General features: G+C 37.9%; 1 protein-coding gene across 3 annotated transcripts in view; it reads right to left on the bottom strand.

Annotated features, from left to right (window-relative positions):
• Nucleotides 1-15,263, bottom strand: part of GFPT1 (glutamine--fructose-6-phosphate transaminase 1) — a 63,879-nt gene that overhangs the window by 16,579 nt on the left and 32,037 nt on the right. For 2 of the 3 annotated variants that reach the window (XM_088841285.1, XM_088841287.1), the window contains 8 exons: nt 14,217-14,296; nt 13,964-14,017; nt 10,890-10,995; nt 8,833-8,996; nt 7,758-7,853; nt 2,851-2,948; nt 795-915; nt 21-178 (listed from right to left, as the gene is read on the bottom strand). In XM_088841285.1, the coding sequence (XP_088697411.1) occupies nt 21-178; nt 795-915; nt 2,851-2,948; nt 7,758-7,853; nt 8,833-8,996; nt 10,890-10,995; nt 13,964-14,017; nt 14,217-14,296 (877 nt within the window). The remainder of the gene's footprint in view (nt 1-20; nt 179-794; nt 916-2,850; nt 2,949-7,757; nt 7,854-8,832; nt 8,997-10,889; nt 10,996-13,963; nt 14,018-14,216; nt 14,297-15,263) is intronic. The other variant, XM_088841286.1, reaches the window with a different exon arrangement.

Genomic DNA, 15,263 nt, shown 5'->3' with positions numbered 1-15,263 from the left:
GAATTAAGTCAAGAACTTACTTTTGTGCTGGCCACGCCAATCTCAGGTCCAGCATTGATATGAACTCCACAGTCTGTCTCTCTCGATATGGAACTGCCGACTGTGTTTGTGATCCCCACAGTTAAAGCTCCTCTCTCCTTACAGTACCGAAGTCCCATCAACGTATCTGCTGTCTCTCCTGGATAAAAAAGAAGACAATAGTAACAGACAGAACAGTGAACATTTGCTCTTCCACAGATGCAAAAACAGAAAACTGATGACTCTTTCAATAATATCTTTTGCTTTATTATTTTTTAATTGAAGTATGGTTGATTTATAATGTTTCAGGCATACACCAAAATGATTCAGTTATATATATGTTTTTCAGATTCTTGTTCATTATGGGTTATTATAAGATATTGAATATAGTCCCTGTGCTTGTTATCTATTTTATATATAGTAGTATATATCTGTTAATCCCCAATTCCCAATTCATCCCTCCCCCGCCTTCCCTCTCATTTGTTTTAAATAAAATTTAAAACATGTACTTAAAAGGACAAAATTATAAAGCTTTTAATAACAGGATCCTATTTCTTAGGATCTCCTTTTCTTCTTTGTCTTTAAAACTTCAGCTCTTTTGAGTGTAAAATGTGTTGCCTTTATCAACTCATTAAGAATTCCATAGTATCAAAATAAATCTGTATTTGTCAAGTTACCAACAAATACTAGTTTATCTTTAAATATCAGTTTTGCCGATATATGCTGTAGTTGTTAGAAAGAATGACTTTCCTTTTAAGTCTTTAAAATTAGCATACCTGACTGACTAATGAAAAAGCAAACATCATCTCGAAAAACTGGAGTGTTTCTATCTAGGAAGTCACTGGCAAGCTCCACCATAACAGGCAACTCAGTCAGCTCTTCCAGAACTTGACGTGTCTGCAGAGAAAAAAGATGCCTTGGTCAGACAACTGTACTTCAAATACTCTTTTTCACTGGAATACTTTAGACTCAATGTATAGTTTTCACTTTTTCTGATTATAAAAATGATACGTAAGCAATGTTAGAAAATACAAACAACACAGACTAAAGCATTAAAAAATAATAATAATAACCAAAATCCCACCACCCAGGAGATAAGCACTGTTAACATTTCAGCACAAGTCTCTTTAGACAATAATAAATGCATAAATTCTTATAAGCAAATACACCCACACATATAAAATGTTTTGGGTAATGGAAAAGCATTGTTATGAGTTAGCTTGCATATTAACTCTACCTTCCCAATTCCTAAGTTTTAAATGACAATTCAAATAATACCAGATCAGTAAGAGATTTCAAATGAGACAAAGATGCAGAAATACTGAAAAATTAAACACTTCAAAATACTATGTATTCATTAAGAATGCGTTTTCTCAAAAAAAGTTAAAACACTTCAGAAATCTTATTTAAGAAAGCTACTATTTTCAAACTCTGCAGTATGGAGGGTAGAGTAGGGGGTAGATAACTAGATAGGATTAATTCAATGACACTTTTGTATCCTAAACCACACTGGAATTAATTTTTTTTTGGGGGGGGGGCATGCAGTGGCACAGCATGCAGGATCTTCGTGCTCTGACCAGGGATCAAACTTGTGCCCCCTGCAATGGAAGCCTAGAGTTATAACCACTGAACTACCAGGGAAGTCCCACCACACAAGACTTTAAATATTTGTTAATATTGTAGTCTCCAAAAAACCAAACAAATCAAAAGAAGACCCTTACATCTTTTCAAATTAGAGAATTCTAACACAGCTTATATATAATTTATGCCCCACAATACAGGCTTAGCATTAGATGAAACATTTAATCAATTTTTAATTTCTGAATAGAGGGTTCATTCAATAACAGATCTAAGCCACCACTAAATTAATCACTTAATTTACACTAATGTCTTTAGTTCATTCTTTTTATTTCTAATGCTCAAAACAATTACTTTCTTACAACTCTTCCCTTCAAAACTGCACAGATTTTCCTTTTTAGGACCACATAATTTGGGGGAAGTGGGGAAGGAGGGAGAAGAGGGTGATTTAGAGAAGAACAAAGCCTCCAGTGAGGCAAGGGTTGGGTTTTACTCACTCATCAAATGAATGGTTCCCTCAAGTGTAAATAAGTAATATTTACCCCCCAGCAAATTAAAAAATTACTGTCATGAACTTTGGAAATCAATCCTAAAGCAGAAACTGAGTGTGCAAGGGTTTTCTGTACTTACAGAAATTGATAACAACAGCACATAACCTGTCTCTTTACAGGGTAACTACATGTGGATCTGATTTATTGGACTGAAAGACTGTTAAAGTCCTATACTTTCATACTGACAACCAACACACATTTTTGATATAGAATTCCAGCTTCCAAAATCAACTGTCAAGTCTATCAAAAAAGAAGACGTCCTTTCTCTGCAGAAATGTGCTTACTAGGTAAAATCCTGTTAAGGTTCACTTGCCCCATCTCCCTGACTGAGGTAAGTAAACAATGACACACAAAACCCAGGAACTGCTCTAACAGAAGCAGGCATGTGGTGTGAACCACAGACCAGGAGGCCACAAAAACTTGCCACTCTTTGCCTTTTGTTAAGTCAGTTGCAGGGGGTTCATCTGTATATCTAAGGACCTTCCTAAAACAGATGATCCATTGATAAGCAATTCTAAGTAGCTATTAAAATTCCTTTCCTCAACCTTCTTGATTTTTGTCATCAAAACATGAAAACATGATGTTTTAACAATAACAACCAAAAAAAATAGTTTTACATGCTATGTTACTGGAGGTACTATTTGTCTGCAGATATTTTCTAATATCCAAAATAACACAACTAAAATTTTAAGAAGACACTTACTGCTACACCAGCATGGTAACTTGTTCCACAAGCAATAAGAATCAAACGCCGACACCTCTGGATCTCCTTAATGTGATCCTTCAAACCGCCCAAATTCACTGAAAAGAAAGTTTGTGGATATAACTATTTAGGAAAGAATCATATGAAACAGGTAATTACTTTTCCTGAGTGTCCACTGCCTCTCTGGGAAAACAACACTGCTGTTTTAAAGCATTCATATTCCTCTTAGGAAACACAGTTCTCTCTAGTTTTGAAAAAATAAGTCAGAACGTAACTGGTCACCCCAAACTTGTAATTAACCTTCCTCACTCCACAAACATGCCTACACAACTACAGTATTTACCATAACCTACTCTGATTGGTCATTTTTACATTCCTCTCTTCAGATTAAAAGTCCTCTTAAAGGCAAATCGGTGGAACACAGACAACAGATCAGTAGCTGTTGGTGCCTGGAGATGTGGAAAGAGCTGACTAAAAGGGCCATGGGGAAATTTTTAAGAAGGATCTGTGCTAACTCTTGACTGTTGTACAGATTGTTTAGGATTATGACCACGTTATAAGAGGTTGTGAAAACTCACTGAATTATACATTAAGAACAGTCAAGTTTTATTATACCTAATTATCTCTAAGTCTGCCTGGGAAAAAAAAAACTGTCTTATGTTCATTTCTATTACATGCCCAGGACAGTGCTCTGAACACAATACATACCACACTCCTCTCAGTCTTTCCCATCTCAGTAAATGCCAACCACTCACCTAACGTCAGGGTCATCCTTGGTTGCTCCACAACCATTGCACAAGCAAGTCCTGAGAGTCCTACCTTCAAACTGCCCCTCTAATGTCATCACCCGAGTCCAACATCTCTACCCTGGACCACATTCTCCAACCTCTTCTCCGCCTCCTTCTCTACACACAGCCAGAATGATCTTTTAGAGGGATTCTTTAGAAACAAATCTGATCTCAAAACCCTCCAACGAGTCCGTCTCTATAGCCATGTATGTGTCCTTCTAAGGGTGCCTTGTCTACGGATTCTTCTACACATAGTTACATGGCTAGTTTTCTAACTGTAAGAAAGTTTCATCCAGCATTTATTCAATCATTCAACAAATATTCTGAGCACCTACCAAGTGAACACACTGTCCAAGGCACTGTGTGGCTAACAGACAGTTCAGCATCTCACTGTGAGAGTGATGAGCACGCCCATGAGCAGACTCCTTCTCCGTCTGACCCACCATCAGTCTGTCTACTCTGCCCTTGCTCTTTGTCCCCTCCACTCTTTTTTTCTACCTTAACCAGTTATAAAATGGAAGCAAGATACAGGTTTTTGAATATTTTTGAATAACTTTATATTCTTCCTTTTAAATTTCAAAACTGAGAGGGCATACTGTATTTCTCTATTTTAAGAAATGAGTAAAGCAGAATATAAAACAATAATGAAAAGCCTCAATGGCTTCCCAAATAACTTTGGAATAAAGTCCAAACTCCTTATTATGGCTTTCAGGAGGCAGACACCTTGTTTCTTGCTTCACTTTGACCTAATCTCCTGGCATTTGCCCTCTCACCGAGGCCACTCCAGCCAGACTGGTCTTGCTATTCCTTTACGTATAGCTCTGTCTCTGGCATTTTTCCACAGACTTCAGCATGAACCAAAAAGATTTGAGCAGAGGGGAGAGTAAACAACTTTAAGAGTCTAGGTATGGGGTCAGGCAAAAGCAAATGAGTCTGGAGATGACTAAGTGTAAAGCAGACAGACTCGGACAGACCTGTATTACAGATGATGACCAAGAAGGACAGCAAGGTTGCACCATGAGGTTAGCTGGTCATTAAGTGTTTCCTAAAGATTGTCTGTGTATTAGTCACTCAGTCATGTCCAACTCCATGCAACCCCATGGACTATAGCCCACCAGGCTCCTCTGTCCATGAGGTTTTCCAGGCAAGAACACTGGAGTGGGTTACTATAGCCCACCAGGCTCCTCTGTCCATGAGGTTTTCCAGGCAAGAACACTGGAGTGGGTTGCCATTCCCTGCTGGCTGAGGGGTGTCTGGGAGAGTTCTGGAAGGAGTCGCCTATGGTCTGAATGGATGCTCTGGAGAGACTCCTACTCCTGGTAAGGGAGACCATGACTGCAGCAGGAGCACCTGGAGGATGGGCAGGAGGAGTGGGAACCACTGAACGCTGGAGGCCCGACTGACTCCATAAGTGACTGGCCACGTGACCTCTGGCAAGACTTCAAACTGACAGAGCCTCAACTTCCTTAACAACAAAAAAAGATAACAGTCATCCTGTTTATATCATAGAACTTTTATGAGGAACACATACCATAGATAAAAGTGCTTTTTAAAATCATGACTTCTCAAAGTTTATCTTGTTCTCTTCCTTTATAAAACAATGCTTTTTCCTAATGTTACTTGCCTTCCATGCTGTAACAGTATTTACTTACTGCTACTCTCCCAGTTCTTTCAGTTCAACCACCTTCCACAACTCCCTCGCCCCACACAAGCAGATGCATGTTCTGGTTTGCAATGCTCCTGTTTCTCTCCGAGCCCCACCTTGCCTCCCCGTCCCCATCGCTTTACCCCAGATGGGACAACACTGCAACTGGTGACTGCATCTCAGCCTCTCGTTCCTCCAGTGCACACTGGAGACTGGTAGTCCAGTCACTTCAGTGAAGCTAGAATGACTCCCGGCTTCAGTGTAGCTAGTATCATTCCCAAGCCTCTCCTAAGTCTCCTAAAAGCTCTGTAATTTCTACAAGGTAGGCACCCTTCATACACAATAAAAGGCATTCAAGGCCCTCCTTGACAGATCCTCTCACTTTCCTGCCTAGACTTACTGCTCCCTACCCCTCTTCATGTACAAGACATGGCAGACAAACTGAACTACACATTATCTCACAAATAAACATCTAATGGTTTTCCACTATCTCCCCTTAGCTAATGCATTCTACCCAGTTGCAAAGCTCCCAATTCCCTGTTACCTATTCCAACCTTCCAGATCCTTTACAACTATATCTGCCTATATCATGGAACCTGGCCTGGCCACCTGTCCACACAGATGCATTCTCTCTCAATTCAACATTAAACATTTCAACACTAAACTGTGGGTCTAATGTCATTTATCATATTTTTACCTTTCTTTAAATAGTTAATTATGTAAAATTATGCAAATCCCCCCCTTCTAAGAACCTAGAGGAGACCACAGCAGAGAGAACTTTCCCACAGCTCCTGATGCATTCAGCATGGTGCTCCTCCCGCAGATGTCACTTATAACTCAGCCATCAACAAATCTCTCTAGCTGAGAAAGAGTATGATGCTTCTCAGACAATAAAGTATACAAAAACCACACTTATTCAGAGAAATCATTCTCTTTCAATTAGCAGGACATCACAAAAAGGTGAAGGCACTTATTATTTAACACACAAACTCAGGAAACGATTTCTGTGTACTAGACATAATCTCTCAAAAACTGATTCCTAACATTGAGAAGTTTAGCCCAAAGCTTGTTATGAAAGTGGTCACAAGGAATGTTCTGAAAATCTGATTTTCTATGACCACAGAAAGTCAATCTCAAACTCATTTTAGCAAGTGCAGAAAATCCTGTGACACAAGGTCTAGAGAGAATTTTCAGAAATAAGACCAGAGCTGCACTATCATCCCACCTTACACACACAGGAAGGCAAAGTACCACAAAAGGCATTAGGCAAACACTTGAAAACCTCTGGGAAGTTCACATCTCACTCATTTATAAACTGAGACAAAAAACCTAGGCTGAACAGATACAAGTAAGCTTCCCAATAAGGGGACCACATCTCATTCTTCTGAGAATTCAGTATTCAGAACAGCCCCTGGTAATATCAAATGCGCAATAAAAGATCTCTGAACTGAAAGCAGGTTAAATGTTTCTAATGGTACACTGAAGGATCTTTCCCTGCCCCAGGAAGATCACCCTAATATTCCCATGAAAGTGAAAGTGTTAGTCACTCAGTCGTGTCCAACTCTTTGCAACCCTCCATGGACTGTAGCCATGGAATTCTCCAGACAAGAAAACTGAAGTGGGTAGCCATTCATTTCTCCAGGGGATCTTCCTGACCCAGGGATCAAACCTAGGTTTCCTGTATTGCAGGCAGATTCTTTACCATCTGAGCCACCAGGGAAGCCCAAATCCTCCCATAACTGACAACAATTTTCAAATGTGACTCTCTAGCCATCTTATATATTTTTCATGACCATTTTAGATATGCTACCATTTACCATAAAATTCACCTTTTCAGAGTGTATGATTAGCGGTATTTAGTATTTCAGAGTTGTACAGCCATCACCTCTATCTAATTTTATATTTCCATCACCTCCAAAAAACCTATATCCGTTAGTCACCATTCCCCACCCCCATCCCTTCAGCTCCTGGCAACTATTACTTATTATTCCCTTATTTTCACTGTGGTAAAATACATAAAATTTACTATTTTAATGATCTGTAAGAGTATAATTTAGTGGCAATAAGCACATTCACACTGTTGTACAATCATCACAACCACCCATCTCAGAACTTTTTCATCATCCCAAACTGAAGTTCTGCATCCATTAAACACTAAATCCCATTCTCTCTGCTCCTCAGCCTCTGCTAACCACTAGTCTACCTTCTGTCTCTACAAATCTAACTTAGATATATATCCACTAAACACTAAAAATCCTCATTCCCTCCTCTCCTCAGCCCCTAAGGATAATTTAGATATAACCTCGTATCAGTGGAATCACACACTGAAGGACCTTTAAAAGAGGACTGGGCTCCATTGATAGCTGGCAGCCATAGTTATTCTATAAGGCTCTAAGGACAATGAACTCTAATAAGGCTGTCAATGTCAACCCCCATGAGACTCTGAAATAATAACATAGTTCATATGTAATTACCAGTATAGTCATCAAAGTTGACTCTTCCTCTCATTGTGTTCACAACTGACTCTGGCTGTTCAAAAATTTCCTTCTGCATAAAGGAACTGAAGTTGCCTAAAGTAATATAAATTGTATCATTAAAAAAAAAATTAACAAGCCAAAGGATAGGAAATTTGTATTCAACTAAAAGTCTATCTCCTTCAATATAACCTTAATAAATGAAATTAAACAAAGTGCAGTAGACAACAATATTCATTTATGACACTTTACCCTATGGGAAGAAAAATAAGCAAATATGGAGAAAAAATGCTTATATTAACTTTATACCTAAAATATGCAATTACAGCAAAACAGGGGAGGGGGACAAGCTTAAGATTTAGAGTCAGATCTAGATTCAAATAATGGTTCTGTCGTTATTATCTAAGAGGCTCTAGGAAACTCCTTAACCAGTTAAATCTATTCTAGCAGCTACTTCATAGTGTGGTAGTATGGGTTAATATAGTAAAGACTTGACATATATAGCCATTATGCAATAAACTTTAGCTTGTTTATCACTGCAACCCCATCAGAAAGAACTATAAAAACCACTATCACCATAATCACAATAGTTAATAGTAACAAACATTATGTAGAGCTCACTAAGTCAGACACTGTTATCAGGGCTAATCCCCAAAACAACCTTAGTGAGGTAAGTCCTATGATCTCCACTTCATATATGAGAAAACTGAAGCACAAAGAGAAGAGAGGAATAAAGAAGAGAACACAAACTTTGCTTATAAAGCATCTTAAAAATATCAGTTCAGTCACTCAGTCGTGTCTGATGTTTGTGACCCCATGGACTGTAGCATGCCAGGCTTCCCTGTACTATTTAAATGATTGATTTCTTTTTTAATGTGAGAAACAACAAACCATGAATTAGTTGGTAGCAGAATATGGTCAAATGAGCAGACACTTTCTCCAAAGAATCATCCCCCTTTCTGGTGTGAACCCTTCACTATGCTGTGTTATCAGATTCCTTCCTATACCAGGGCAGAAGGGAGGATGTATCCTTTCCATCAAGGACACTGAGCTATAACAGGACAAAAACGTTCACCCTTCATGATCTGCTGGAGTTCCATCTGGAGGGTCTGCACAGCTCGTCCAGGGTGATCTCCTGCAGTCCGTTTAATTCGATGGATAGAAAGACGGCCATCTACCACTGCAGCGACATCGTCGTCCTCAAGAAAGATGACACGATTGGTGTGTTCGATGACAGCACTGCAAAATGTTCCATGAGACAGAACAATCAATAATCTAGGATGATTATTATAAATATAACTATCTTAGAACAAAAGGACCAAGTTTAAATACAAAGTTGCTTCTGGCAGTATCTCTGATACATTTCTGGTTATCAATGCTATTCTTTACAGAGAAATGAAGGAGGGGGAGATCAATGCAGACCATGAAAAAAAAACACCTCAGTCTAACAACCAAAGCCAAATTTGATGAGATCAGATCAGAAGGCATGGTTATTTCCGTCTCATCCTACCCATCTCCAATTTTAACTCCTAAATATTTCCCAGAGTTCCTCTCTGTGTCCACCACCACAAACCAGTTCAAGCTACCACCAGCCCTCACAGGACTACTGCAGCAACCTCCTAACTTCCACCCCTGTTCCCTCTAACCTCCTTCCATCCACTCTCCATTTCTGCCAAAACGTGTATCGAAGGTCAATTCTAACCAAGATTTCTCCCTCACCCAATAAACCAGCTGACACCTTCCCTTTAGTTCTCAGGAAAATAGCAAAATGCCTTTACCACAACCCCTAACTCTTTCTCTGGCCTCATCTCCCACCAAACTTCCTCTCTCTACTCCAGCCACACTCACACCCGTTCTAGCTCTCACAGGCTGATCCATCTGCAGAGAATGAATGTTCTTCCCCTCCACCTCTTCACAGAGTTAACTCCTAGTATCTCCTTAAGTCTCAGATCAAACATCACTCTCTTAAAGAAGTGTACCAGTAGGAAAGTTAAATCAACTATCACAAGCATTCTGTAGCTCCTGTCACAACTGGAATTCTATACTTGGTGACTACTGACTAAAATCTGTCTTCCCCCATTAAGGAAGAGATCCTTAAGGACAAGTAATATTTTTATTTTTACTCACCATTGTCTCCTGAGCCCAGTACATTACTTTGCTGGAGTGTTCAATATGAATGTATGAGTGAAAGAAAAAATGTTGAAATGCTTTCATAACTTCCAGCTTACTTAAGCCAAAACTGTCAACTCTGTAACAAGCCTACTTAATGACAGCAATGACACATCTCAGCACTGACTACATACCCTACACACCTGTAAAATTCAGAAAATAGTGAAGCTTGCTTTCCCACTGAGATAATACACCCCTGGCAGTCCTAACCTGCATGAATATTCATTTTTAGATCCCCTTACTTTCAGGCACAATGAATGACTCAAACACCTGCTGGCAATTTAGGTGATTTCATTTTACCCTCATTACTATTTAAATTTCATTTATAAATGCCTCCAAGCATCCTACTGCATTTTCTCTCAAAATGTCTCATACTATTTCCTATATAAGTGATTTTGCTGCCAGTTATTTTTCAATCAAAAAGATGTGTCCACACTGAATTAAAACTACAATCTAGGTAAGCAATTATACTATCGTTGGTATGATGCTGAGCCATTCTACTCTCCAATCTAAAAATCTCTCCTCCCAGGGAAGTCTGGGAGAGGATGGATACATATGTGACCGAGTTCCTTCACTATTCACCTGAAACTATCACAAAATTGCTAATTGGCTATACCACAATCCAAAATAAAAAGTTAAAAAAGAAAGGTAAAACTAAATAAAATCTCTTCTCCCTATAAAACCTGGGTTATAGCTCTAAAAGAAAGAGACAAACAAATACATGAGCTCAAATTAAATATATCAGAACAAGTCTCAAGGACCATTATCTCTTTGTAGATGGACCTACATACTCTGAATTGAGAGAAAAGACATTCTAGGACCCCAGAATGATCACCTTCACAACCTTAATTAACAAAGTTCTTCTATACAGCATGACTAGATTTATACAAAATGACTTTTTGTTTTCCTGCAGCATAAGAAGCTTTACTAAAAATTCTCTCTATATCAACCAGTGACGCTCACCTTGCATCAGAAGCAAAGTAATATTCCACTGCTTTTTCTTCAACAGGGAAAAGGCAAGTTGTGCTGTCCACACGGGAGAGATTGCAGCTTCCTTTCTTATCTTTGCCTAGAGCATGGAGTTAAAGGAATCAGCAACACGTAGAAAACCATGGCTGATTTATAAATATACACAACTTTCTACAAAATCAACAAAAAACCATAGCAATGCAAAATAACTCCAGCAACTTTTCAATGCCAGGTAGGTCACCTACTTCCATGCAATGAGCCGACGAGAACAAAGGGCACAGTGAAAGAGCAGCTGTCAGACAGCGTGGCGCACGCAGTGCTGGTTACGCATTTTTTAATGTAATATTGCTTTTCCAAGTCAGAGGCAAATGACGTCACTAACTTTTTAAATGTATGCATAGCCTAATTTTAACTTTAAACAAAACTTAATGGAATTAATACATATAAATTTGTGCACTTAAGCATTAAAATTACATTAAAAATATGAAAATTATGCAATGAAAAATAAAATGAAGGCTAGTGGCATATTTTTATTACCTCCAAATAAAACTTCTCAGATTTTAAAGGTTAAGTAACAAATCAAAGTTCAGGCTATACTAATTCTGATTTAAAAACAAAACAATGATACTTTCTAACTATAGTATACCATACAAGGCAGGTGCTGCTAAGTACTGGAACTATAAACCCAGAACCTCTCCTTTCTTAAAACTGGATTTTCTTACATTTCTTTTAAGTCAGGATAAAGTGTAGTCCTTTTGTAATGGTAACATCTTTTAATTCTAGCACTTTAGAATTCTGGCATCTCAAGCTACTGGTGAAGAATTTCTTTTTCTTCTTTGACTAAAGTCAAAACTGGAAGGTATAATGAAGTTTGACCAATCAGCCAAACACAGAAAATACTATTAAGACTGCTGCTACTGCTGCTGCTACTGCTAAGTCACTTCAGTCGTGTCCGACTCTGTGTGACCCCAATGACGGAAGCCCACCAGGCTCTCCCGTCCCTGGGATTCTCCAGGCAAGAACACTGGAGTGGCTTGCCATTGCCTTCTCCGACTATTAAGACTATATATATAAATTCTCAGAGACAAAAAAGCACCTTTCTCAAAGATCAGGACACAGTAGACCTTATAACCAATGGACACAATGGCCCAAGAATACTATAAATACACTTGTAAGAACTCATACTGTGTCCATCCACTAAAATCAATGTGTACAAAAACTTGGTAGTAACTATTCTTAGTAACATATATCTACAGTCCACGATTATTTGATGTGATTTAGGCATGAAAACAAAACAGCTCTTCCCATCCATACCCAATAGTAGAAATGACACCATGCTTTTAAAAAATAAGTATAAGAAGACATCCCAGAGAAGACAACACTACAGAAAGATAAAGCAGGTCAGTGTTTGCCAGAGCCTGGCTACAGGGACAAGGGCTGACTACAGAGAGTCAGCTGAAGGAACTTTATACGGGATGAACTGCTCTTTATCTCGACTGTGGAGGTGGTAATACAACTGACTGTGTTTGACAGAACTCATGAAATTGTACATCAGAAAGAATGAACTTTACTGTATGTGAAAAAGTAAATTAAAAAATCGGCAAAAGGATAGGCTAGCACCTACATTTTTTACATAAAAACAACTAGCTTTGCTTATAAAATGTCCTACTGGGGTTGAGTTTCACCATATTCTTTCTTCCAATACCGGTTATTTCATTCTTCAAGTAACAAGGTATACTTATAGAAGAAGTAAAGGTATCACTGCCTATTTAAATGAACACTGCTTACATACATCTATATGACTCTTACAATCTGTAAAATGTCTTCCATCTATTGATTATTTCATCTGATATAAGTAGAAAACAATTATCATCCTACTTTATTTGGTCAATGGTTACACCTGGAGAAAAAGCAATGCCTGAAAGCCACTCCCATGTTTTCCCCTGTACACAGCCTCTTCAACAAGAGGCTGTACTTCAAAAACTTTTACCTACTAAGAGCCAGAAAAATCAGGATTACTATAACACAACCCCTGATCTCAAAAAGATCTGTCTCATTATAAAGTTTTCTTCCAGCCTCTTAAGATCTTAGCCAATATTTTCCTATTGCTTCCTAAAGCAGCCTAAGACAATGTACAGTGTTAACATGTAAGTAATAAGTATACACAAGCAGAATCATTAAAAGAAACCTGGAACTCTGGATCCAAAATTTATACTGGTAGACTAGCTTGACTTCTAAAAAGAGTTGGAGGGGAAGAGAAAAATAAATTCTAACACCTCCGGATTTGAAGGTTATTTAAGGAAATAACTGTCTGCTCTAGATAAAATAGTGAAAGCAGCCACTATCTAAGGATGAATAGGTTTAGAGTACTTTGCTAAATCTTTTTCAAGAAGCCAAGAATTATGCATCAATAATATGGGTTTCAATCTCCTAAATTTACCACTCCCTGTGTCTTTTACCTGGAAAGTGTTTAGTAAAAAGGTAAACTAAAAGAACACATCATTTTTTTGCTAATTATATCAATAAAATGATCCAGTTTGTATGGCTGAAAAGATAAATTTCAAACATAAGTTTTTTAAAAATTATAAATTCAAACAAACCCAATCAAGATATCGAATGTAAATCTAAAAGTAAAATGTCATGCATAAAAAAAAATCCATTTAAACACATTTTGGCTAAATTATTTAAATAACTACCATGGAGTTCAATCTATAATAGCCTAACACACAATGCTTTTTTCCTAATCTTAGCATCTTATTTATAATAATATATCCTACATGATTTTAATTTAAAACAAAGGGAAAAAAAGTTACAATTTCAACCATTTTCTCAAATCTCAGAGACCTTAAAGAAACAAATTATTAAAAGCAGTTTTCTAAATGGCAAAAGCAGACAGACAAAATATACTCTGCAAATTAGAAAAATAAGGTCAAAATATGTTTCCCCATAAAATAAGCACATTTTTTAGAGGCCCAGCACATTCATTCACTCCAAGAACAAAGAATTAGTAAAGAATGAACAAAAGAGGATAAAGATTCCTCCCCATCCATGCAGAGTGCATTTCCCACCTCTTTCTCCCTGTGATCCCCACCGTGTGAATTTTGATCCAATCTGAGTCCTAGCTAAGGATATACAACAGAAAAAAATTCTACTCGTCAGAGAAATCACAAAAACAAATCCTTTTCATGTCTAGACAGAACTATACATATGAGTAGATCTGATCAAATGGGCATTTAATCAATTTATGGAAAACAAGTCTTTATATCTACTGCACTCAATTTATACATTTTCCCCATGCCATAATACAGGAATAGTTTTTACCTGTTCTGTAGAGAATTGGAATGTGATCAGTAGACAGTTTATGCTCACTTCGTACACCAATCAACAGAGGGCTTCCTCGTCTGTTAGTACAAAATTAAACAGAATTAAACCATTTTTATAAATAATGCAAAATGTAATGATACAAATGTATGATACAAAATGTAAATATGATGAGGGAATGCTATTCAAATAATGGCTAAATTCTCCCTCTGAGGTCGACTTCAGATATAACAAAAGAATGAGTTTTTAAAAAATATTCAAAGGTCAGCAAACTATGACCACAGCCAGATTTGTCTATTTTTACTGCAACATGGCCACGCCCATTCTTCTACTTGTTTCTACGGTTGCTTTCACACTACAACAGCAAACTGAATAGCTGCCACAGAAGTGACATGACATGGCCAAGAAAGTCTAAAATATTTACTATCTGGCCTGTTACAGAAAGGGCTACCCAGGTGGTTCACTGGGTAAAGAATCTGCCTGCATTGCAGGAGATGCAGGAGAAGCAGGTTCCATCCCTGGGTCTGTAAGATTCCCTGGATGAGGGAACGGCAACCTACCCCAGTATTTCTGCCTGGAGAATTCCATGGACAGAGAAACCTGGGAGGCTACTGTCCACAGGGTCACAAAGAGTTGGACATAACTGAAGAAACTGAGCACGCTTGCCTTATTACAGAAAAGGTTTGCAGACCCCTGTTCTATGATGATGCATTAAAAAGTTTCTAATTTTTAACATTAAATGGAAACTTTCTTTTCATAGATGAACAATATATGAACATTCAGCAGTTTATCCTTAGTTCCTCTGACTTTTTAAAGACTGCTCTCTCTTACCAAGTCTTTGGCCTCCACACTGTTCTCAAAAGGACTTAACGCTTAGGCTTGAATATCCCAGCAGAAGCAATAATCGTACAATCATCTAGGACTCTGTCTAGAATATTTAGTTCCAAAACTATGGATATTGTATAGAATACGCAACCTCCAAATTAAAAAAGTAACAATGGTACCCCACTGCAGACAAAAGGCAAATTACAAATGCCAGAATGGTTT

The sequence above is a fragment of the Moschus berezovskii genome, chromosome 11 (assembly GCF_049115385.1).
Source record: "Moschus berezovskii isolate FMDL1 chromosome 11, NW_MosBer_1.0, whole genome shotgun sequence".
In the NCBI taxonomy this organism is placed as follows: Eukaryota; Metazoa; Chordata; class Mammalia; order Artiodactyla; family Moschidae; genus Moschus; species Moschus berezovskii.
This window is presented reverse-complemented; position numbering and strand designations above follow the sequence as displayed.